This window comes from Protopterus annectens, chromosome 2.part0, assembly GCF_019279795.1.
Source record: "Protopterus annectens isolate FY-2018-M chromosome 2.part0, PAN1.0, whole genome shotgun sequence".
NCBI lineage: Eukaryota > Metazoa > Chordata > Ceratodontiformes > Protopteridae > Protopterus > Protopterus annectens.
Genome location: NC_056728.1, coordinates 74,932,854 through 74,958,353, shown reverse-complemented (window position 1 = coordinate 74,958,353; position 25,500 = coordinate 74,932,854). Strand labels below are relative to the sequence as shown.

The following is a 25,500-nucleotide window of genomic DNA, read 5'->3' as shown; positions in this document are numbered from 1 at the left end:
CTGTGGATGTATAGCTTCAGTTTGTTATAGTGGGCCATATATTTGCAGTGTGTATGTATAGGATCAGTTTGTTATAGTGGGCCATATATTTGCAGTGTGTATGTATGAATTTGTACTTAATGCCATTCTTCTGTATTAAGCTTTGGAATAACTTTATTTAACTGTAACCAGATTATGTAAAATGTGATGCTTTCCTCTTCAGGTGCTCCCTGAAAATGGAAATTATCCCAAACAATGGCAAATAAAAAAAATGTAAATCTGCATATAAATCCTTACATTGTGCTGTTGAAAGCTAACTGGTTGTCTGACAAACCCTACATAATTAGAATCACTCGTCCCGCTTCTGAAATTAAAAAGTGGGTGTTCAACTATTCAGTCTCAAAATACTGAAATTCGACATTTCAGTATTTCGAGATTGTCTAGTGACTCTCTCTCTCTCTCTCTCTCTATATATATATATATATATATATATATATACATATCAGTGACGGCTGGTGACTTAAAATCAAATAGATGCTGCAGGAGACAGCTGAATGCGTGGGGCCAATGAGAAGGGGTGTGGCCAACTAGAAAGGGGCTGAGCTATGCTCAAAACCACAAAAATTGGGACTTTAATTAAATATGCTGACCTGGGTGTCAAACCGTCATTACGTGAGTCCAATCAAGAGAAAATGAGTGGAGAGGGAAAAAAAAATATCAGTAACATGCTGAAAAAAAAAAACGAAAGAAAGAAAAAGAAAGAAAATGCTGTCCCATATTTTTTTCAGTTCATATGCTTTATACCTTCAGCATCTGTCACTTTATTGCTTTCTTACATGTCTTTTTGGGAAGGATGGTTTATATAGGTAACTATTGTAAAGTTCTGGCAAGGACAGGTCATTACAGACTTGTGTAATGCTGCTGTCTGTTGAAAAAAGCTGTGCATTATTAAAATTTGCATGTGTATTCCTTTGATTATACATTAGAGACAGATGGATACATATATAGACAGAAAAATGAATGGGCAGACAGAAAAACCACAGTATTTAGGTCACTGTGTGAAATACTGCAAAGAAAAGGGCTGCTGGATTTGAATCTTCTACCTCTTGAAACAATTATGGCAGGAAGAGGGTAACGGTTTTAATTCTCAACTACTGTCACCTGAAGAGATATTCAAATGGGTGAGAGGCCTTGATAGCTTAAAACAAATGTAAGCTACTGCTGCTAGTTATGACCAGCAGCTGATACACTCAGGTTTTACACATAACAGTTATTGCATAGGATAGTAAAAGCACTAATTGCCAAGGATTCCACCCACCTAACTCTGAGAACAGTAGCTTGTAGAGCATTCCTACAAATGGTATTTGAAACAGAGTCAACCTATTTTCGCACACACACACACACACACACACACACACACACATACATACACACACACATGCACACACACACGCACACGCACACACACGCACACACACACTCACACACACACACACACACACACACACACACACACACACACACACACACACACACACACGCACACGCACAGTCACACACAGACACACACACACACACACACACACACACACACACACACACACACACACACACACACACACACACACACACACACACACACACACACACACACACAAGTAAACTCCAATTAAATGTGAAAGTCAGTAATTGAGAGCACAGGGGAAACATTAAAAAATATGTTATACAGATAGCTGGTGACAGAGTAACTCTACCGCCATCTAAATGTCTTTTTCTACCAGTTTCTAGAGAAACTTTTACTAAGTCACAAAACTATGCAGTATTCACAAATGACACATACGCAGATTATCAAAGTTTTTGCTTACTGTTAGGAGAAGAGGCTGCATTTTCCCTTCTTTTCAGTCCTTAACAAAACCTGCATTGTTGCCTCAGATTTAAATAAAATTCAAGTCTGTAATACAAAATAAAGAAGAAACTGCAAGAATATTCATTCAGCTTTCTCGGCAAACTGGGAGGTGGGGGGGGTTCCCATATCCAAATAGCCTGAATGGAAAAGAAGATGCAGTAGTTCTAGTTCAGTACATCTAGGAGGTTAGTACTGTTTTCAAATCAAAACAGAATCATTAGCATTTCTGTCCTTTTCTGCTTCCTCAGTGCACATGGGGTTAAACCTGAATGAGATCTCATAACATATTCTTTAGGAATTTATGTCCCTTGCTGTGTCATTGTTTTCCCTGTTGCATATAAATATTTCTTGCCAAGGAAAACATACATAGCAAGGTACCTGTAGCTGTTTTTATTTCACAGCCACTAGGGTCATAAAACTTTTTTTCACAAAGTATTTCCCCTGATTTTTTTCAGTGTGTCTCACACAATCTATGTTTACTACAAAGCATGCTTTAATTTAACTTTTTGACTCTTGGAGAAATTTTTAATTTTCCCATGCTTAATAGTCCTACTAAGGTGAGAAGTGTGTGCTGAATTATTTCCATGAGATAACATCCCACTGTCAATGAAGTACAATCCATTTATTTCAGACATATTAGTACACTGTTCCTAACTGGATTTTGTTTACTTGAATAGTAAGTGACGGTTCATAAATTCTCTCTGCAGTTTCAAGTAACCAGAACATTATAAAATGTGTCATCATAATGCAATGCCTGCTTAATTTTTGGTAAACCTGTTACTGATTGGAACCTACTTATAGATATTACACTGCCCTATAATAGATGCTAAGCTGGCCTGTTTATTTAAACAAAGTTCAGAATAAAGCCCAGACACCATTTTCCAAATCCTGTTAATTCTGACAACAACATTTACTATGCTTTAATACCTGTAACTCACTTTAATATGTAATAATAATAATTTCTTCCCACAGCACTTTTTACTAATGTATTCCTAGTGGATAGCATACCTAAAGTGGTAACTGATATAGAATGTTACATTTTTCGCCCCTAACTACCCTCATCCAGCCCTAAACTCCCAACTGCACTCTCCGTAGCTCCCAACAACATCTTCTGCAAGTCTATGCACTCAGCAAAAACATTGGTAAACTCCTCTACAGCTACTGCAAGTCATCTCTGTTTCTACCAGGAGTTTCTCCTATTATCACTGTTCTGCAGTCTGCTGTTTAACAGGGTCACTAATTTGGACCATGAAATGTTTGTTGGTTTGGGCAAGAAATACTGGGTGAACTTTGACTCAGCCTTTTTAATCCTATGGAAATATTATTGCCATGGTCCCAATTAGGTGTTATGTAGTAGCTAGCCTATTGCCCTGGCTTCCTAATTTTGAAGAATGACCCCTTCTTTTTAGGTTGTTGTTTACAGTATTCTGTATTATCTCCCTTCTCTTAACAGTGTTTATATATCAGTAGCACAACTACAGTTTTATACCATTTCACTTACCTTCCATTCCACATCACTGGCTAATTCCAAATTCTTTTGCTAACTATCCCCCACTCACAAGGGAGCCCGCAGGATTTTTTGCGGGGGGGGGTGCTAACCCAAGCCCTGCCCATGCAGCCCCACCCCCTCTGCTGCCCCGCCCACTCAGCCCACCCACCTACGCAGCCATTCCAGTGTCCCATTACTTGGCTATTTCTCCCCATTTGTCATAGACACTGTTCAAATCTCTCAGTGTGCATACTGTTTTATGCTTTACTTCTACAATGATTACAGCTATTTGGATTTCATTTACAACTTTTATAGCACAAACACTGATAGACATTTACTAAACCTAAACAAAGCAATAGTCTTACAATGAAAATAGACTTAGCATTAAAACTTCTCTACCTTTGAAACCCACATTCATTGAAACAACATTGAAACCCGCATTCAAAGAAAATGCATCTGGCCAGTGGCAGGGTAAGTTTACCTTTGGGCTGTTTTCAAATCATAGGCTCCTTGCACACATTTTTAGAACCATGGAAAAGTTATTTGATTCACCTTCCTGACTGTATTAATTATACTATATAATAATTGAATTATATCCCTTGTATAATACAGCACCACTTGTTAGAGCGTGTTTTAAATTTATAGTTCTGAACATTTTTCCTTTAAACAATGAAACAAATCATATGAACCAATAATGTCAACCTGCCCAATTCAGAACATTTCAACCATAAAGGGCCACTCTACTCAAACTTCTGTCATACAATCCATCAATATCAATTGATATGCAGAATCTTTGCAGAAGTAAAAGTCATCTGAATAATTCCACATTAAAGAGATCTGAAACCAGTGAAGAGGTTGTTGCTAGAAAACAACTTTATATTTCAGTGTTTAATCTACAAATTCAATGCCTGCTGCCCTTGAAGAATAAATTGCCTACGTTATATTAAAAAAATGGTAAGCTGGTATATTGCAATAGGGAATGGGTGGCAAGCTGAAAAACAAGTTCATAGTTATTAGGCATCTCATCCAAAGGAGGACATACTCAGTTTTGTAGCACTCCACCTCCTTAAAATAAAAATCTACATGTTGTGGGAGTAGAACGTATAGCCCTCTGTATCAAGATGCAAGTATGCTACCTGCTGTGCTGCTTTAAAAATTCTATACCACAATAGTGATACCATTTGCTAAACAAAACAGTTGCACATTTTAAGTAGGTTTAGCGTGAGCAGCAGTAAATTTCTCTTCCCTTGAAGCTCACAATTCCTTGAAAATGCACTTGAAAATAAAATCCACCTGCTAACTCTAACTAGGGCATTTCGCTCTCTCTCTCTCACACACACCTGAACCTCTTAGTGCAAGAAATCTGGACAAAGCCTAAAATAAATAGGAACAGATTATAAATATTGCTGTCATGAACTAAGAACATTGCTAGAATCTGATAAAAATAACATTATCAGAGGCTGAGGGAATCAAACCACAGAGTACAGGGAGCAGTTTATCACCATCTCTTAGCTTTAATCCCCTACGCTAACTGCCAGACTAAATGAAGCTAAGCACCTTGTGTGGGAATAGAGCCCACAGTTGTAGTTTGTCAACTGGCAGTAGTTTCAAGAACCACAGTGATATGTGACCTAGTGCTCAATTCCCTCACTGTCAGAGATTGAGGAGTTCTGTTAATTGGTATTCATTATGCTCCATTTCAGCAGCCAGCTGTAGGTCCACATTTCTGATGAGTGCTGTTAGTGTTTTGTGTTATAATAATTTCTATCATAAAAGAAATGAGTATGGCTCAACTTCTAGTTGTTTATTCAGTGCCACTGTGAAGCTCTTCTGAAGTCTAAGTTTCAGCACTGGCTAATTTGCCAATGTCACCATTTAGTGTTTGGCCGCTATATTTTTGTACACAGTAGCCCTGTACATGTTAAAATTTGACTCCAGACATGACCCTGCAGTTTCAAGGAATTGTATTTTTTCAGACTTCCTCATTCTCCATAGTGTAGAAGGTCACACAATACTGTAATTTAGTATACTAGACACTTAAATATCCATTGCTTTCAAAAGGTTGTTGTGTTTTGGATTGATAAGTACAGTAAGCATATGATGGCTCTTCATACAATGAAATGTATGCATCATGTTTTGAAAATGTATTTTTTTTAACTCTAGCCAGCAAAATGTATAGGAGGAAATACATATGATGCAGGAATGAAACAGGTCATTTTAGGCATAGTGATTTATAAAGCTGTATTGTCATATTACAAATGCTACAATTAATACTCACAGAAAAATGTGCTAACTCAGCCTTTCACAGCAAATTCAAATGTTTGCAAACCCATTTCACAATACATGCAAAAGATCACAAACAGCTTTGCCCACTTAATATAATAAGAGAAATGAGAAACATAATTGTTGCAGTACGCAACAGATATTCTATTACTTGCAAATACATTACACTAATCTCTATTACAACCTACTTGATATTGGAAGACTGCTCTTTTGTAGTGTGTGTAGGTTTCAGTAATTATTCTTAAACTGGCTCTGAATACATTTATTTTTCTCTGCTATAATCTGTCATATTTCATCAATTTCTGTACTTTTTGGCATACACTTTGGAAACTGACAGAACAGACTTCCCTGCTGGTGTGTCTGACACTGTGAAGTCATGCTGACTGGCTAATATAAAGGTATGCTTTTTTAGACTAGGGTTTATTTCAATTGCAAACACATTTGTGACCACCATATTTTTTTTAAAATAATCAAATTAGGAAGTACTCTCACAACACAGTTCTGATAACAAATATATTTTATTACTACAACTGATTAAATGAGCATATTATTAATGCCCTGTGCCAGATAGTTATGCCATAAAGTATATGAACTAAGGTAACTGCTTTTGAATGGATTGCAAATTATGTCTAATAGCTACTGGAAGGGCAAGGTGGGACTGCATATCTCAGTCCATACCAAATAGCTGCCTTCTAAAATGAAGGCATTACATTACCGTTTTTTTAGACCATGCATGGTATGATATAATATTGTACAGTTAACATGAAACTGCACTTCTGACTGGTTAAATTAATATTCCTTTGGGAGTATATCTCCTCATAATTGCCATTAGAACATTCAAAAAGCAAGTCATGCTTTCAGTTAAGATTTACTCCTGTCATCTCGGTGTTTCTAAAATTTGTGCAGTAATCTCACATACAAACACACACACACACACACACACACACACACACACACACACACACACACACACACACAGACACACACACACACACACACTATTTAAAGACATTTAGAACACATTTTGAAACTATGGTTTGAAAGGACAACAAAGAAAGCTCAGCTTGTCAGTAGTGACACGGAGTAAGTGCATTAGGAAATAAAAATTAGTTATTTTATTAAAGAAATTATGGAAAATAACACTTTAAAACTACACTTACTACTAAATGGCATTCCATTCCTTCCCAACAGTTCTACTCAGCATCTGAGTCTTATGAATACTTAATATGCATTTAGATATACCTGGTATTTTTGCAGTTGAGATGTAAAAATAAAACAGGTTGCTACATTTAATTTAAAAATGTATGGCATAACCACAACAATAGTTGAAGGGATTGTATGTTATGATTTTATTTATCTCCTCCAGGCATATAGTTCTTATTTATAACCTTCTGGTTAAGCTTTTGATCAAGAAAGTTTTACCAGGCGGCTGTGTTATTTAAAATTCAAAAACTAACTCTTGATAATGAAATTAAACATCCTGCTTAAATGAAACGGAGCACAGGACAGCTCTGCATTTAGAAATGAAATGAAAGCTTACACCCCTTAAATGAAACGGGGCACAGCTCTGCATAAGGAAATGAAACGGAGCACAGCTGAGCTCAGTCTACAATTGCATATAGAAATTAAATGAAATGGAGCTTACCGACCCATGAGAGTTGACTTAATGCGGCTACCACTACCAGGAACTGATGCGATCATTTTTTTTCCGCGCACTTTTGTGATTTAAATTACATAGCGTGCGGCACATTGAGTCAGGTCTTGCAGCTGTAAAGGTGGGAGGGTGCTTCCCTCCTCCTCACCCTATGGTTCCGTCGCCTAAAATGGGATGCAAAGGGCGTTCTTAAACAGGAATGCCCTTTCTTTAAAAAAAAAAAACTTTTTTTTTTTTAAATTAAAATAAAATTAATTTCTCAGCCAGCTGATTCCAGGGGGGTGCAAGTGCACCCCCTTGCACCTGCTTGCGGGTGCCCTTGCCCACTCAGCTTTCGTAACTTGGACATTCTTATGCTCTCAACTATATCCTTCTTTTTACATTTTGAGGACACCTTCAAACTGGATTTGCTGTACCATTATGTTCAGTCTATACACTTGTGTTTATTCATTCCTTTATTCTTTTTTTTTTTTTTTAATTTTCTTTCTTTTTTGCTGAACTTCATATATGAGTCACCAGACTTCTTTAGTTTGCTTAATGTAATCTTTAACTGCCATTTTCAAAGTTCTTTCACCAATTCCATGCAATCAATTCATTGAACATAACTGAGGTTCTCTTCATGCCTTAAGATTTCATTATAGAATACATATACCCCCACATTTACAAGATGCATTATCATTATATCTTCTAGCTTTTCAAAACTATTTCCATTATATTGTTTCATGGTTGGCATATCATGAATCAAGGAATGCATTTCCAAAGATGAGGAATCTCTGCAAATCTTAATGTCTGCCCTGAGTGTCTCTTAGGCTTAACATTTCTTTACTTTTTAATACTGTTATCCATGAAGTGTTTTTCTCTGCTTCTTTCTGCCTTACTTCTTACCAGCTGTTACATTTTAGTCTCTTCATCTTTAATACTATCACTTTCTGTACTGTCCTGCCCTTCACTTGCTCTCCATTCAAGTCATACATAACCAAGTCAAAATATAACACAATAGTTTTCAACAATAATATATGGATAAGCACTTATGCCATGCAGTATTGTTCAGAATATCTGAACAATATTACATCATATATCTTCACTTAGATTTACTTAGCTAATCTGAAAAGGAACTTGGAAACTAGGATAAACATGAAGTGACTACCACTTCCAATTTTAATCTATCACAAGAGCAGATGGTGGCTTCAGTTTTAAGTCTGAAATGGTATCACATACATATTCAGTTACTTACTTTATAGAGTCATAGGTAAGTTATTGCAATACCTAGGTATCTTACAGGTAAGAGAGACTATTTTAAATGCTCATATAAGGATATGAAAAAGAATTTGGAAGGGATAATGCTACCTTATCCACATTTTATTGCTTACCTCAATAAAATAAAAACATGGAAAGACCACTTTATAGATAAAGAATTACTGTCCAAGATGACAATTTCGAAAAGTCAGGTAAAGTAATCTATACCTTCTTGAAACATGGTGACACACTAGATTATTTAATTTAAGAAAGACCTTTGTATTTTCGATAACTCTAAATGGTATAATACTATTTTTGAGCCATGGAGGGAGTGACCATACTTTTTTAGTAATACAAAATATTGTCACAGCATGCACACTATTCATTTTTTGTAGGTTCAAATGATCTAAAAGTTAAGCATGAGCAGTCAAGCACCTTTCACTGCTACCAATTCCGAATGGAAAAACGGCCACACAATGAAGTCTAAAGATAACTCACTTGATTATTAATTGAGTTATCTTCGGACTTCATGTGCCCATTTTTCCATCTGGAATTGGTATTAGTGTGCTTTGTTTTGTTTTATGTTACTGTTTGTTAAAGGTGTATAGGAGTTGCAGCTTGCAGCAAAAACAAAAAAAAAAAAACTCAAGGGTACAGAGCTGAGACCAGCAGCACCTACCTCAGTTTATGTATCTCGTGGTCTTCTTTTCCTCTCTCTGACTGCAGTGCAAGCCCTTAGCCAAGACAAAAAAAAATAAAGTCGTTTAACTTTTACCAAGAACCACCAGCGACAACGCCAGTATGATCCACTGAATTCAACAGTCCCAACCTCTTAGACAAGACAAGTACAGTACTACTGTGCTAGTGCTACTGATTATTTCTCACTCTCTTTTTTGAGAAGAGAGCGAGAACCAATCAGTAGCAATCCAGCCATCCACGTCATGTACGTGCCTGCGGACGTGGCAGTCCGAACCCCCTTCTAATTTACGTTGCGGTTAAACCGCATAGACTTCTGGGCATCACACTAATGCTTTTTCTTTAATCTGGACTGCCTTTTACAGCAGTCAGATAGTAGATACTACGTTCATTGTTAAAAAAAAAAAAAAAAAAAACGGAACTCGACGAGCATGCGCAGTTTGAGTTCTGGAACTTTGCGGATTTATCATACTATTGTGTAACACACAAAAAACATGAAATATATATATATATATATATATATATATATATATATATATTTTTTTATTTTTTTTTATTTTTTATGGCAAATGTCAAATACACTTCCATCTTTTTCCTTGGAGGGCTGCAGTCCGATAGCACGAGCCGCCACTGATATAAATATATATATATATATTTTTTACTGCTGCTGCTGATATTCTGTTACGTGCTGATCTTTTACTAGTAAGCAGCTCATCACTTTAACACAGCTAGAGTTTTCTATAAAATTAATTCCAGGCATGGGAGAGGTTTGCTTCTGCTCTGATTTAGTTCTTTTTCATACAAGCCTTGATTATAAAACATATCTCACATGTATCATCCTTCTCTATCAGCCTGACTAGAATGCTTACTACGTGGTCATTTTTTTCCCTTTTCTAATAGTATTAGTGCATCTGTAAGATTAGGCAGAATTATGTGCCTTGTACTCTGCATTTTAATTTAGATTATTTGCTTCTTTATTAAATACAATTGTGTTATAGTCTGATTATTTTGAAATATTCTTAGTTTTTGCATTTTTTTAGCTCATCAAAGGCATGCAATTTACAAGTCTCTTAATTCTGTCTTGTTTACATATGTTCTTTATATATCCTTTAAAATGGAATCATTTATGGCCATCACTTTGTCCTTGATAATAGATATGATGCCCTCCATTAAGTAGATTCTGTCACTCCAGAACAACCTGCACATTGGATCCAAAATTAGAGATAGCTCAGCGAGGTGACAATTATTTAGGCTAATTATGACATTGTCATTGTTCATTTTCGAGAGAAAAAAATCTAAGAAAGTCCTCACTCCTGGATATGCAACAGGATAGAATTGGATTACTGAACATCTAAAAAGCATGGTAAAAATACATTTACTTTGCAAAATCCTCTTATTTCACATGGTACCTAAATATCACACTAAAATGTTTGCATTCAGTTGGTGGTTAAGGGCATTTTTCCAAGGACAAAGGATTCAGAACATATCAGGAGTGAGATATGTAGCCATCTAGAGTGGTTTATACACAGTGGGCTTTACCTTTCTCTCCTGAGAGGGGCTGCGTGGGAGAGTGCATGTATTTACTTAAAATTTTCCATTTTGATAGTTTCTTTTTTTGTTTTTTTTTTAAATTTCCAAGATAAAAAAATCAGAGGTGAATGTGGCTTTGTCAAATGCTGTGCTAGAACTATCAACAACAATAGAAGGGGCAAGTTGAAAGCTATTATCTTGATATCTGCAAAGATTCCTGGGTACATCTCATTTTACTGGTGAAAATCTGATAGGATATATGATGGTAGAGGTGTAACTAGCTATTCTGATGTTCAGTACCATCCCAAGGTTTGGCACCCCCCACCCAAGAAAACATCTGTTACCAATCTTTTACTCCTTATATAAAAAGCAAGTCAGGTTTATTTTCCACATCTGTACACCCCAAATAAAAAGCAAAAAACTAACAAAAAAGTTATTCTATAGGTTCATAGGTTCATAGGTTTATACTAGGCTATCTGCCCTAAGGCATTTATAAGCCTAGCCCAAATTTTTGTGGCTTACGCCACCCCTTATATGAAAAAATACTGTGCCCATTAGTTTGTTGTGCCTCTGTCCAGCAGTGACACAGAGATGATTCCCGGGGTAAACCTACGATCTCCCATCCACAGGTCTAGATTTCTCTTGAACAGAGTCAGCGAGGTGCTCTGCCTCACATGGACCGGGATTTTATTCCACAGCATAGGGAGTCTCTGAGTGATAAATCTATCCCTCCAGCACGTCCTATTTATATCCGTGCTAAGGTTTAAGTCGCTTGCTCTAGTGGTTTTGGTGGATTTGGATTTTTGAGGTGGAGCATGTCCATTAATTCCGGGTTGGACATGGCCTTGTATGTCAGGCACATGTCACCTCTGAGCAGACGGTATGCGACTCAATAGAGCTGGAGTTTCTTCAATCTGGCAGCATATGACAGATTTTGGAGTCCCTTTATCCTTTTGGTGAGGAACTTTTGGGGTCTCTCCAATTGCTGCAGATGTCGGGTGAGATACATCCCGAATGGGGCATTGTACTCGATCATTGGTCTGATAAGTGAAGAGTACAGGGGAACAATGACCTCACTAGATCTGGATGTGAATCCCTTCATGATCAGGTGGGCAATGTAGAAGGTCTTTCTAACCACTTTAGCAACGTGAGTGTCAAAAGAAAGGCCACTGTCAACCTGGGTCCCCAGGTCCCTGATAACCTCTTCTGTGCTTAGTGGATTGCCACCTATATGGTAGCTTGAGGTTACCTTGTTTTTCCCGAAGGGTATGACTATACATTTTTGGCGTTTAACTTCAGGCCATGGCTCTGGCACCAGCTATCTGTTTCCGTGAGTCCCTTCTGAAGGATATCCGTGTCCGATGCACTTTCCACTATGGCGCCCAGTTTGGAGTCGTCTGCAAACTTTGTCAGCCAAAGTCCTCCCATGTTGGCCTGTACTTCTGAGAAGTAGATGCCAAACAATAGGGGCCAAGGACCGAGCCCTGTGGGACACCACTTGTGACCGGCTTGGAGTCTGACACAGTGCCAGCAACTCTAACCCTGTGGGTTCTGTCCTTAAGCCAGTTTGCAACCCATCTTGTGACATATGGGTTTACATTTAAGCTGGTAAGTTTTTCTACAATACCCGAGTGGGGTATTGTGTCGAAAGCCTTTGCAAGGTCAAGGTAGGCTGTATGGACTGCCTTTCCCTCATCAATGGCCTTGGTGACTGTTTCAAGAAGTCAACCAAGTTCAAAAGACATGATCTTCCCTTGACAAAGCCAAACTGGGTCGGGTCCAATGTCTGCAAGTCCCCTATATCTTTGTTTATGAGCTCCATTATGATCCTCTCCATAGCTTTGCAGACTAGACTTGTTAAGCTTATGGGGCAGTAATTACCAGGGTCCGTAGAGGCGCCTTTGTGGAGTGGGACCACAGTTGCCGTCGCCACTCCTTGGGCACGTATCCTGTGGTAAGGCTGAGATTAAACAGCTGCCTTATGTGCGGGTTTAATTCCTCATTTAGCTCATGTAGCACACAGCCGGGGACACCATCCGTCCCATTGATGCTGTGTTTTTGCTTTAGAGAGAGCAGCTTTCACCTGCGCATTTGAGATGTCCGGGAGGCTACACTCGGCTGGGATAGTTATCTCTCCTTTAGGGGAGAGGGGTGAAGTTTGCACTGAACCTGTCTGCCAGTATGTTGGCAATGTCTGTGGGTTCAGTGATTTTTGTATCATTTTGGACTAATTCTGAGCATATCTGGGAGTTTCCACCCAGGTTCCTAACATAGCTGAAAAAGGCCTTATGATTGTCCTTTGAATCCATGGCAATTTTTCTCTCAAAATTGGCCTTAGTTGATTTTATGAGTGCTCGTATTTTTTACTAATAATGATCAGGGGTGACTTCCCTTTTATGGATTTTGTTCTATCATGTAATAGCTTTCTCCTCTTATTGTAAAGTTTGTTAATGGCTGGGGTCCACCAGACTGGACGCTTGCCCTTTGTGGAAAGAGTCTTGGTTTTATTTGGGATTGCCTGATCCATGCAGTCCTGGAGGTGTTCATAGAAGGCATTTGTAATGACTTCTTGTGCTTGGGTTGTGGTTTCCTCTGGCTCAGGGGCCTTGAAGGATACCACACCAGTCTTGAGTAGTGTGAAGTTTGCTTTAGAGAAGTTCTTCACTATGGTCTTTTTTGTTTGGGGTGGGGCGGGATGTGGATTTCCAGTGAGATTAGTTTATGATCAGATCTCACCAATGAGGGATATACTTCCGGTGTGGAGCATTTTGTCCCCATGTTTGTGACAATGAGATCTAGTATATTTTCTCCTCTCGTGGGAACAGTGACTAGCTGTTCCATGGCATTTGAATTTATGAACTCCAGGAACCGTTGGGCTAGAAAGTTAGGGCTTGAGTAATGTTCCCAGTCTATATTCGGGTAGTTGAAGTCACCCAATATGATGGTGTTTGGAGATACATTTATACCCTCCAGTGTCTTCAGGAAGGCTGTGTGGGGTTCCTGAGTTTGAGAGGGTGGCCTGTAGCATGCTACAATTTGTAGAGCAGTTTTGCCTATGGTTAGTTGCACCTTGATGGTTTCCGCTATGCTTATATAATTTGTGTCGATCTACAGCAACTACAGTTCATGCTACAGTCTCAGTAGCTCATCAGGCAGCACATTTACAGAAGGCTGGATTAATTTTTCAGCATTGACACTGCTGTGCAGCATAAGAGGGTTACTGCACTCTTGAGTGTGTTGTACAAGATGTCAAACCGAGGTCCCCTTTGCCTGAGTAGGTGGTAACTCAGGTGGATGCAAAAAATCCATTCCACTTAGCAAACAAAATAGGGGAAGTTTCCCATTGCCTCAGCCAAAGTACTTCTAGTTAGTATGAAGCACCACCATGGGTTTTGCTTGAAAATAATCTGTTGACCTAGTGGGACTAACTCTGACATCAAAATGAAAATAAAATTATTACACATGGGCATCTAAAGTGCTTCAGTGCTTAGTTATGACGGCAAAAACAATATCTGCAAAAATTCCAGTTTTGTACTTAAGACCTATCATTATCTGCTGACTGCACCCCCTAATACTTGGTGCCCATGGTGACTTTTCCTTTTTCCATAAAGAACAGAAAAACTTCCAAGAGTGCAAGGCCAAAAAGAACCAATGGCAAAGTAAAAACAGCCAGCACACCATGTTGGCTGACATGGTGTGCTGGCTGTTTTTCCCATAGTTTCCCTCCTTCTCCCCACCGTAGCTATGTCACAATATGTTGGTGTCAGTCCCTTTTAATAGAACATCACCTGAAGGCTAGAAGCCAAGAACACAACTACAAATTTCACTTCTGATTAATATCAGTTATATTGAATAGAATGTTTTAAGAATCTACTGTGCACAGTTGAAATGTTTTACAGAGCATTTCCTAAGAAATCTTCAAGATGAAGCAGTCAATGGAAATAAGTATGTCAGGGATTTTAACTACATAAAAACTGAGGGGTTAAACTAATCAATTTCAAATAAATATGCAAATAATTTGATACAAACCGTGGAGCGTCCATATTGACGGCAATATCTTAGATGTCATACTGGTAAACCTAGGATATTTCTGTTCTCCACTAATTGTTATACCCTCTGTAACTTACACAGATTTTGATACTATCATATTTAATTTAAGACTAGAATTAAACTGAGTCATATATCTGAGATATATAACAATATGTATCCTTTTCTGTGCATTTAAAGTGTTTTTTTGATTGTGTCTGCTTTATTTTCTGAAGAAAAAAAAAAACTTGTTTCCCACCTTTCTAAGCTAGTATAGCAAGTTAGTGATGAATTCAGGGCTGTGTTACAAATCTCTGTGTTTGCCCATACCTAACTTGGATAGAAGGAAGTTTCTCTGTTCACCTGTGAGAGAGGGGAGCTTTGAGCAGCCTATCTGTCCCTGGAGGAGTGGTTTCAGACCAGAAATTAGTAGCTTATTGGCCATTTTGGGCGAATTTCTATCTCTTTCATTTCCCTGTTATAAAAACCGAATTTACCTAGTTTTGCGCGCCAGGCAGCGCCTGCTAGCTAGGGTATGACTATTCCCAGCTCCACAAAGTCTCCTCTTCAATTTTTCCCTTGGAACTGGACAAACTTTCAACTTAAGTACTCAAGCCATTCATTTCTCAGCCTAGCACTTACTCAAAACTTATAGCAAGCACTTATAAACGCTAGCACTAGACCTCCCTATACTGTACAGAAGGACAAGGCTCTCTATTCAACCTTACCAGCCAATCAGTAAAACAGTTCACTGTACCTATCCAGGCATGTCCAAAGGGCAGTTTCAGGTGTACTCTCCAGTCCAACTGGTGAATCTGGACATTTTGAGGCAATGTTACAACTGTCTCATGTACACAGACAACCCTCTCCTCCTACCACCAAACATTAATACATGTGAAAGATGCAATTATACAGCCAAACTGGAGGCTAAGCTCTCTCAACCCAAGAATGGATCAGACAGTCAAGAGGAGAAGGGAAATACTTGCATCACACCACCAGTCTCACATAGACCCATTAAACCAGCACCAGCACAAAACACAGATAAATACATGAAAACATACTCGGAGGCTCAAATAAAAATCTGCAAACGCAACAGAGACCTCCAAAGCAGACATCCAAGCAACCTCCACCCCTCAACACAAACCATGGAACACATACTTCACGAAACCAGTGTGCCACGCAATCACAGCACTTAAGGCAAAATAACATACCCAACACATTAGTAATAGGTGACTCTATAGTCAGGCACACTGACATCCCACTCACTAGGCTGAATAAGGAGAAGGTTACTGTTAGCTGCCTGTCAGGTGACAGGATCTGCCACATAACACAAGCACTCAGGTCACTCTAGAACAAGTAGAAATATGACTCTGTCATTGTCCGTGTTGGTGTGAATGACCTGAGCCATACCTCCCTGGACTACATGAAAAGGGACATGGAAGAACTCTCTGATCACATAGCCCAGGCCGGTATGACCCTGACCCTGAGTAGCATCCTGCCCATACCAAGAATGATACCATGGTGTAAAGAAAAAATTATCAATTTCAACAATTGGCTAAGTTTCTGGTGTCATTCAAAGGGGATCCAGTGTCTGTCCACCTGGGATGACATACTCAACAAGCCACGCTGCTTCATTAGAGATGGTTTGCACCTGTCACCTTTAGGCTTTTGAATACTGGCCAAGGCTCTTGCCACCCCCATAGTGCCTTTTTTAGGCAAGGCCCAAAAGACAAACCCACTGCCGTAAAAAGCACAAGTAACAAAAAACTGAGGGTAATGCTACTCAATGCCAGAAGTCTAAACCTCAAAATGCACACACTCGAGGCACTCCTCAATATGGAGAAAACTGATATATGTGTAGTAACAGACACCCGGTTTAAGGCTCCAGAGAGCACCCCAGCACTACCAGGCTACAACTCATACCATACATTTCAGCCATAGAACCCACACCGAAATACAAAAGGCAGGGGCATATCTATATTCATCAAGGATACCCACACCTCCAGATTAGTGGCACAGCACAATGCTTCAGAGATCATCCACGTGCAACTAACAATGTGCAAAACTGCAATTCAAATAGTAGCTTGCTACAGATCACCCACCATGTCCCAGGACTCCCATTCTGCATTTTTGGAAACACTGGGAAACATAAAGGTCCTACCAAACACCCTAATATTGGGTGATTTCAATTACCCAAACATTAACTGGGAGAACTACTCAAGTACTAACTCCCTTGCCCAACATTTCCTAGAATTTATAAACTCAAACACCCTGGATCAACTGACCAACACTCCCAACAGAGGTGACAACATATTGGACCTGGTCATCACCAACATGGGTGACCGGTGTTCCACACTGGAGGTCAACCCCTCACTGGTTAGATCTGACTGTAAACAAATCACTCTGGATATCCACATTCCACCCCGACCCCCGGACAAGGAAACCACCATGAAAAAATTTTCAAAAGGAAACTTCACGTTACTTAAGACCGAGGTGGAAAGTTTCAAAGCCCCCATGCTAAAGGATAATGTTGTCCAAGCTGCAAAATCCTTTATTAATGCATTCTATGGGCACCTACAAGAATGGTGTTATCCCAAGCAAAACCAAGACTCATTCCTCCAAGAAAAGCAAACCAGTCTGGTGGACCCCTGCCATAAACAAGCTATACAATAGAAGGAGGAAACTAGTACAGAAAAGAGTAAAATGCCAAAAAGGGAAAACATCCCTGATCATTATCAGCAAGAAACTACGATCCCTCATAAAATCATCCAAGGCAAACTTTGAAATAAAAATTGCCAAGGACTCCAAAGATAACCGCAAGGCATTCTTTAGCTATGTCAAAAATCTAAGTGGCAATGCTCAGATCTGTTCAGAGTTAGTGCAGAATGACACAAAATATCATCAACATCCTGGTAGACAGGTTCAGTGCAAACTTCACCCCCTCTCACCCCCAAAAGGGTCCATAACCATACCAGAAGAATGTAGAGCCCCTGAAATCACAGACACTCAGGTTAAAACAGCCCTCTCCAAAGCCAAAAACACAGCATCAATGGGACCGGATGGTGTCCCAGGCTGCGTTCTACACGAGCTCAAAGATGAACTAACCCCTCACCTAAACACACTGTTTAAACTCAGCCTCTCCACAGGCTACATGCCCACAGAGTGTCACACAGCAATGGTTATTCTGCTCCACAAAGGTGGAGCCACAACAGATCCTGGGAACAATCGCCCTATAAGCCTGACTAGCTTGGTCTGCAAGGCTATGGAGCACATCATCATGGAACTCATTAACAGAGACATTGGGAACCTCCAAACACTGGACACTACCCAGTTCAGCTTTAAGGCAGATCATGCCTCCTAAACCTGGTGGACTTCTTTGAGACAGTTACCAAGTATATAGATGAGGGAAAGGTGGTACACACAGCCTATCTAGACCTTCCAAAAGCCTTCGATACCATTCCCCATTTTGGTATTATAGACAAGCTCACCAGCCTGAACATAAACTCCTAAGTCACAAGATGGGTTGCCAACTGGCTCATGGACAGAACCCACATAGTGAGAATTGCGAAAACTAGGTCCAACTCTAAACCGGTTACAAGTGGTGTTCCCCAGGGCTCAATCCTAGGACCCCTCCTGTTTGGCATATACTTCTCAGAGGTACAGGCAAGCACAGGAGGACTATGGCTGACCAAGTTTGCAGACGACTTCAAACTAGGGGCTATAATTGACTGTCCGGCTGACACAGACATCCTCCAAAAGAGTCTTACTGAGACCTGGTGTCAAAATCATGGCCTCAAGCTAAATGCCAAAAAGCGCATAGTCAACCCCTTTGGAAAAAAACAAAGTGCCCACAAACTACCACATAGGTGGTAGTCCCCATAATATGGAAGACGTAATAAGGGATCTGGGGACCCAAATAGATAGTAATCTCTCCTTTGATAATCACATTGCCAAAATGGTTAGAAAATCCTTCTTTGTGGCCACCTAATCACAAAAGGGTTCGCATCCAGATCAAAAGAAGTCATTGTACCCCTCTGCTCATCACTCATCAGGCCCATCATAGAGTACAATGCCTCATTTGGGATGTACCTTACAAGACACCTGCAACAGCTGGAAAGACCACAGAAGTACCTCACCAAGAGGATCACTGGCCCCAAAAAAATGCCCTATGCAGCTCGAATGAAGAAACTCCAGCTGTATTTGGTTGCATACCACCTACTCAGAGATGATCTCTGCTTGACATACAAGACCATGTCCAACCCAGAATTGATGGACATGCTCCACCTAAAGAAAACCATATCCCCTTGAGCCACATGCTCTAGGGATCTAAACCTCACCACAACAATAAATAGGACATGCTGGAGGGATAGATTCCTGTCCCAGAGACTTCCCATGCTTTGGAACAAGATTCCAATCTACATTAGGCAGAGCTCCTTGCTAACACTCTTCAAGAGAAACCTTGACAAGTGGATGAGAAACAGAAAGTTTACCCCGGGGATCACTTCAGTGGCTCTGCTGGACAGAGGCACAGGGAACTAATCTAAGGGGGCGGCAAAAGCCAACACATTCTGGCTAGGCTTATAAATGCCTTCGGGCAGATAGCCTAGTACCTACCTATGAACATATGAACCTAAATAAATCATCCTTTTTAGACTTTATCACTGAAAAATATGGTGCAATATATCACATACTTTATTTTATATTTGTTTGCCAGGGAAGTAGCAGAAAGGCAGCAAGTTATACATTCCAAAAATAGAATAGAAAGTAATATATAACAAAAAATGTACAGTAGCAATTAAGTGACATAGCAACAATTCTGAAATAAATCTATATTTTACAATCTTACATATTTTCAGCTTACATGATGGTGGAAAAAGAATGTGATGACCTTTTAAGCCAAATAAGTCTGCACAGGATATTATCAGTGAGTTTTATAATATTCCCACATTTATAAAAGCATACTTGTAATACTCAAATATACAGGTAAATTCATTATAGTGACTGCCAGAAAAGCAATTTCTAGAAAATGGATATCAAAGTCTAAACCAACTGTGCACGTAGTAGTGAATATAGTAACAATAATAAAACAATTGGAATTGGAATCTTTAAAAAAGGGGTAGGAGCAAAGTACATAGATTTGAATGAGCTATGTAATGTTTGACTGACAGTGATTAGATAGATTATAAGTGATGTATAATGTTTGCAAATAAAATTATGTCATTATGGTTTCTTTTCATTTATATAAATTTATAATTGCCTATGTCATAGGTAATAATTTAATAAAGATCTTTCCTTAAAAAAAAAGAAAATATTTAATAGAATCAGAAAATTAATAAGATAAAAAACAGACAAAAAGTGCTACTTAAATTTCAAAAGTTACTATATAACCCTCTCTTTGGTCAAATATACTAGCTATAAACTTAACCTAGCCTCAAAGGTGGAAAGCAATAATAAAGTATTTAATAATACCAGAAAAGTGACTGAGAAAAACTGTGAATGCATGCCTTCATAATGCTAAATTATGTGTAACAGATAGTGTAATGAGGCCCAAAGCTAATTAAATATATATCAGAGTAGAGAGGTACTGAACAAAGGAATGCATGGTATTATCAGAAGTCATTTTATGAGTAAGAGCTATGCTTAGCTGGCACAGTAGATGAGGAGCATGACACACAGGTGTGTGGCTGATATGATGGACGTCCCTACCAAGGCAGGCGAGTAGCGCTCAGTTCATACACACTTCCTAGTGCAATGAAAAATGGGATAATTCCCATTCCAAATAGCCTAAAGAGGGTCAGTGCAGCAATGTCCTAACTAGTTCATCATTGCAATAGTGAGGAAGGGGGAGGCAGGAAAGTAAAGAAGAGGAATATAGTAGGCAGTAAAAATACCACAGGATACTGCTAATGCCACTAGCGTGTTCAGTGGTCAGTGTTCAGTGTAGGTAACAGCTTTGCGGATCACATTCTCCAAAAGCACCTTCAAAACACCACGGGTCTCCTCGTAAATAAGCCCTGAAATACACTTGACACCACCTCGACGAGCCAAGTGGTGAATAGCGGGCTTTGTAATACCTTGAATGTTATCTCTCAAAACCTTACGATGTCTTTTAGCACCACCTTTACTGAGGCCCTTTCCTCCTTTACCACGACCAGAAAAGATTCTCCAAACTGAATGCTAACACAACTACTAATGATGATGATGATGATACGACAGGTGGAGGAATGAAGGAAAACCTTTTTTTTGTGGCTCACAGAGGCCTATTTTCACAACCTTTTTTGTGGATCACAGAGGCCTGTTTTCACAACCTTTTTTGTGGATCACAGAGGCCTATTTTCACAACCTTTTTTGTGGATCACAGAGGCCTATTTTCACAACCTTTTTTGTGGATCACAGAGGCCTATTTTCAATCTATAAAGCAGAAGCCTTTGTTGGGTAGGTAGAACAGAATGACTGTAGAAGGAATAAAAGGAGAAAGGAATGCAACAGGGGCAGCCAGACAAAAACAAAAGATAGTCACAGATAAACAAGGGCGTTATGCATACAAAATGTTGGGGATGATAGATGGATGCAGACTGACACAGAGTTGGCAGTTAGTGATGGGGATGGCCAGACAGTCAATAAGATATAGGGAATGATATAATTAGGATGAGAACACCTGAAAGAGAATAGGACATGAGCCATGGACAGATACCAGGCCAGCACAGAATGCAAGACTGAACTATCAATCACTTCTGTGACCAGTGATATAGGCTTGCGATATCTGGGGGCTCAGAATTCAGTGCCTACAGGTTGTGACTGAATAAGTTATACTATGAGGTGTTCCATAGAGATGAAGTAGGAATCTAAGTACTGTTGCACCTTGGATGATAGCACCCTTTGCAACTGACACAGAGATAATGCAAAAGTCCTCTGGGCCAGTTTCAGAAGAGGAGGTTTTACCTCCTGCCTGAGAAGTGCCATGTAGGCCACAAGAAACCTTTCTTCAAATCATCCTCAGCAAGAATTCAAGCCTCCTGCTAATTTGCAGACCTAGTGATCAAGTGACATAGGCATCAAGGGTCTATATTAGAACACCAAACATTCAAAATGTCGAGTGTTCTAATATCAAACCCTATGAATCGAAAATTTAAAACATCGAACATACAGAACAGCAAATTTTTTCCTAGGGAAAAAATTTGCTATTCCAAAACACATACACACAAGCACACCAAACAAACAGCAATCCACACACATACACCTAAACTCTTATACCTAACCCTACACTAAATTATACATACACCACTAACTATCCACTTACCTTAACCCAAACCCTAACCCTAAGGTCCATCACTATTGCACAGTCACCTCACCCGTGCCCTAACTCACCTACTCTGCCCTAACCCTCACGTGCACGCAATCATACACTTACCTGACCCGCGCCCTAACTCTAACTCACCTAACCCACCCTAACTCTCACATCCACACAATCACACACTTAACTGGACCTGACCCGTAACTTTCTACCACAGCGCTGAAAATACGGAAGCAACAGAAACGGACAACAAAATTCTTTCCCTAGGAAAACATTTGTTTTTCTGTTTCTTCGATATTTTCAGCGTTCGCTGAAAACGGGTCGATATTAGAACACTCGACATTTTGAACGTTCGGTGTTCTAATATAGACCAAGGCATCAACCATCTTATGTTAAGGTGACCAACTCCCCTTCAGAATCTGCACCACAGCTAGACCTGCAGAAGGATGAAAATGAGATAACACATTAATGCACACATATGATACACACAAACTGGCAACCACACAGTGAACTGTTAGACATAGCATAGGCACCTGTATGTTGGGAGAGCCACTCCTGTAACACCGACATGTTCTTGAAAGTATGCACAACTCAATAAATAGATCCAACAGGTAATGTGACAAGAGGGGGGGGGGTGACTGCAGCATGTTTCTCTTTGTCTCTGTCTCTCTAACCTCTGCTTCAGGGTGACACTATTGCAGGCTGCTATGCCAGTGCCAGCACTGGTCACCAAAATGGGTGATACTAATGCATCACTAACCATGTGACAAGCTCAGTCCCCAGCACATGCTCAGAAAAATCATGTGATCTGAAACTCAAATGTGTATCATTTAGTGACTTCAGTCCTCAATGATTTATTATCAATTCACACATAGCAGGAACAGACCAGGAACAGACCAAAAAATATAAACAAAAGTCTGGGCATTATGCAAAAATATGGAGAGTTAAGAGGTATGGCATGCCAGACAGTCCCGCATTGTTTAGCGTAAGTATAATTGGAATATTCATATCCATTTCTGCTACCATTATTTTATTGGCAGCCACTAATACTGTAGTCTCCTGGATTACTCCTGCCAAAGTGTATAATCTTAGACCTGTTTTTGCATTAACATCTCATATCAATTTGTGCACCACATAACCTATACCAGAGTTTGTGACTATTTCTTTCCATCTAGGACCTCTGGAAATATTTTGTTTTCATCGTTGAATAAACTTGTGTTGTCTTAGCCCAGTCTGATATTTGTTATGAATACACTAAATAGGATGAGTTTCAGCACTGAACATTGCTGTCCCTACTGCTTCATATATTTTCTTCGGATTTCACTCCTGTAACTGCTGCCTTGTGTATTCAGTGAACCAGGTCCCTATTCACCTGCACTTTCTGCTTTTGAATGGAATAAAAGGCATTGATGAAGTCCATGAAAAAGAGATCCTCAGGGATACACTGCCACCGGTCTCTCTTAAACAAGTAATATAAACAGGACAAGAGGAATTGGCAAGATTTCTTTTTTATGAAAGATAAAACTGTGCATGTACAAGAGGAATGTTTTTCAGGGATTGCACTGGCTTGCTCCACAGAATCTTTTCTGTAACATTCCATGAGACAAAGGAGAGATTTAGCTATCTGTAATTGCCCAGATCATCTCCCCTGACTCACATTTTACAATAAAACTAGTACCATCATCCTTAAATTCTGTTACCTTTCTTGTTTCTTTTGATAGGCTGTACAAAACTCAGATACTTTTTGTTTTTAAACCAAGAGATGCAGTTCACCCAGTCCAAATGTCTTATGTTTCAATTTCCCACTATTTGTACATCAGATACATGCTCTGAATACTAACTGTAGAACACTGCCTACTCCTCTGAGTTTTGTGCTGTACAATACCTGATATTGTTTTTTCACTAGAATTTTCCATTATTCCTCATCATTTACATGTGTTATAATTCTGATGATGACTGATTTAAGTATTCTATGTTCTCCATTTTAAAGATTACTTCTTTGTTATGCACATGCATGAAAATAAATTAGTGCCTTTTCTTAACATTATTTGCTCAAAAAAAGCATATAAAGTAACCCCCTGGATTCATACTAATATGTAATGATAGCCTTCAGATACTATTCATAATGTGCATAACATCCACTTGGTTGTCTGTAACTCCCTTAGCAATGGAAATGTAAATACAATGTAGCTGTAAGCATATCTTACCAAAGAGCTAGCTTATTTTTAGAGAAATGAAAATACTTCATCTTATAAACAATTTATGACCATAGCTACGATGTGGAATTTTGCTTCTTGTATAATCCAGTGTGCTGCACCAAGACTTTCAGAAAAAAAAATCCTGAGAAGAACAACATATTATTTCAGTCAAGACAGGACTGATAAAATTAATAAAAGAAAATAAATATAAATGTTAGCCAAAAGAAGACACAATAATTAGTAGTTGGCTTCTGTATACCATTGCACTATTATGCGATGAACAATTTTGTTTCATATAATACATATACTGCCTCTCTCAAGACCTGGTAAACACAGTAGTTCAATATAGCAGGAATACATAGGAAAAGATGTGTGCACTTACGTTCAATGGTGAGTTTACACTGGGTCTTGTCATGCAAAGTCTCACAGCGATAGTTACCCCGGTCTGCAAAAGTTACATTTTGAATCACCAGTGAGCGTTTCTTTCCACTTTCTTGAAACAGAAACTTTGTACCAGGCTGAATGATGACTCCTTGTTTCATCCACTGCACTTCACCTGTTTCCTTACTGATTTCTATCTCCAGAGTCACATCTTGCATTTCTTCCACGGTAATATTGTCAAGCTTCTTAACAAACAGCACATGTGATTCTGCAGAGAAGCAAATCATTTATAACGTCTACAATCATTTCAACCACATCAACTATTGACATTCTAAAATGCTACAACTTTAACAAGCTGCAAAAATGTCTCATTTTGTACTTAATGCATTGCTTGTCTAATATTATACTCAACAGGTATGCATCTTTAAGTGATACAGATTGCTCACACTTAAAATATCAATAAACTGATGAAAGTAAGGTAAAACAGGCATCTTTGCTGGAAATTAAGAAAATGATTTAGTTTTGTTTTTCATTGATTTAGCTAAAACATCAGAATGGATGTTTTTATTTGTTTTAATTAATTAATATAGGATACATTTCAGAAGTTATCACTTTTTACTTTTTGTACTTACTATGAATGTCTGCATGGTTGATGTACATGTTATGATTGTATCTATATCACATCATGGAATGGCCGCAATAGTGAACAGCTAAACATCAAGCTATTAACATGGGCACACATAACGCTGAATTAACAAAAACAAACTTTTTTTTTTTTGCAGAGAGGGTCAAGCCCTCTTGCACTTCTCAAACCTCCTGCTAATTATA

At 38.9% G+C, this 25,500-nt stretch overlaps 1 protein-coding gene across 2 annotated transcripts in view; it reads right to left on the bottom strand.

The window, feature by feature from the left end:
- The window catches only part of OBSL1 (obscurin like cytoskeletal adaptor 1), a 1,518,259-nt gene that overhangs the window by 301,938 nt on the left and 1,190,821 nt on the right, over nucleotides 1–25,500 (bottom strand). For both annotated transcript variants that reach the window (XM_044060562.1, XM_044060561.1), the window contains exon 17: nucleotides 24,674–24,940. In XM_044060562.1, coding sequence (XP_043916497.1) covers nucleotides 24,674–24,940 — 267 coding nt within the window. The remainder of the gene's footprint in view (nucleotides 1–24,673; nucleotides 24,941–25,500) is intronic.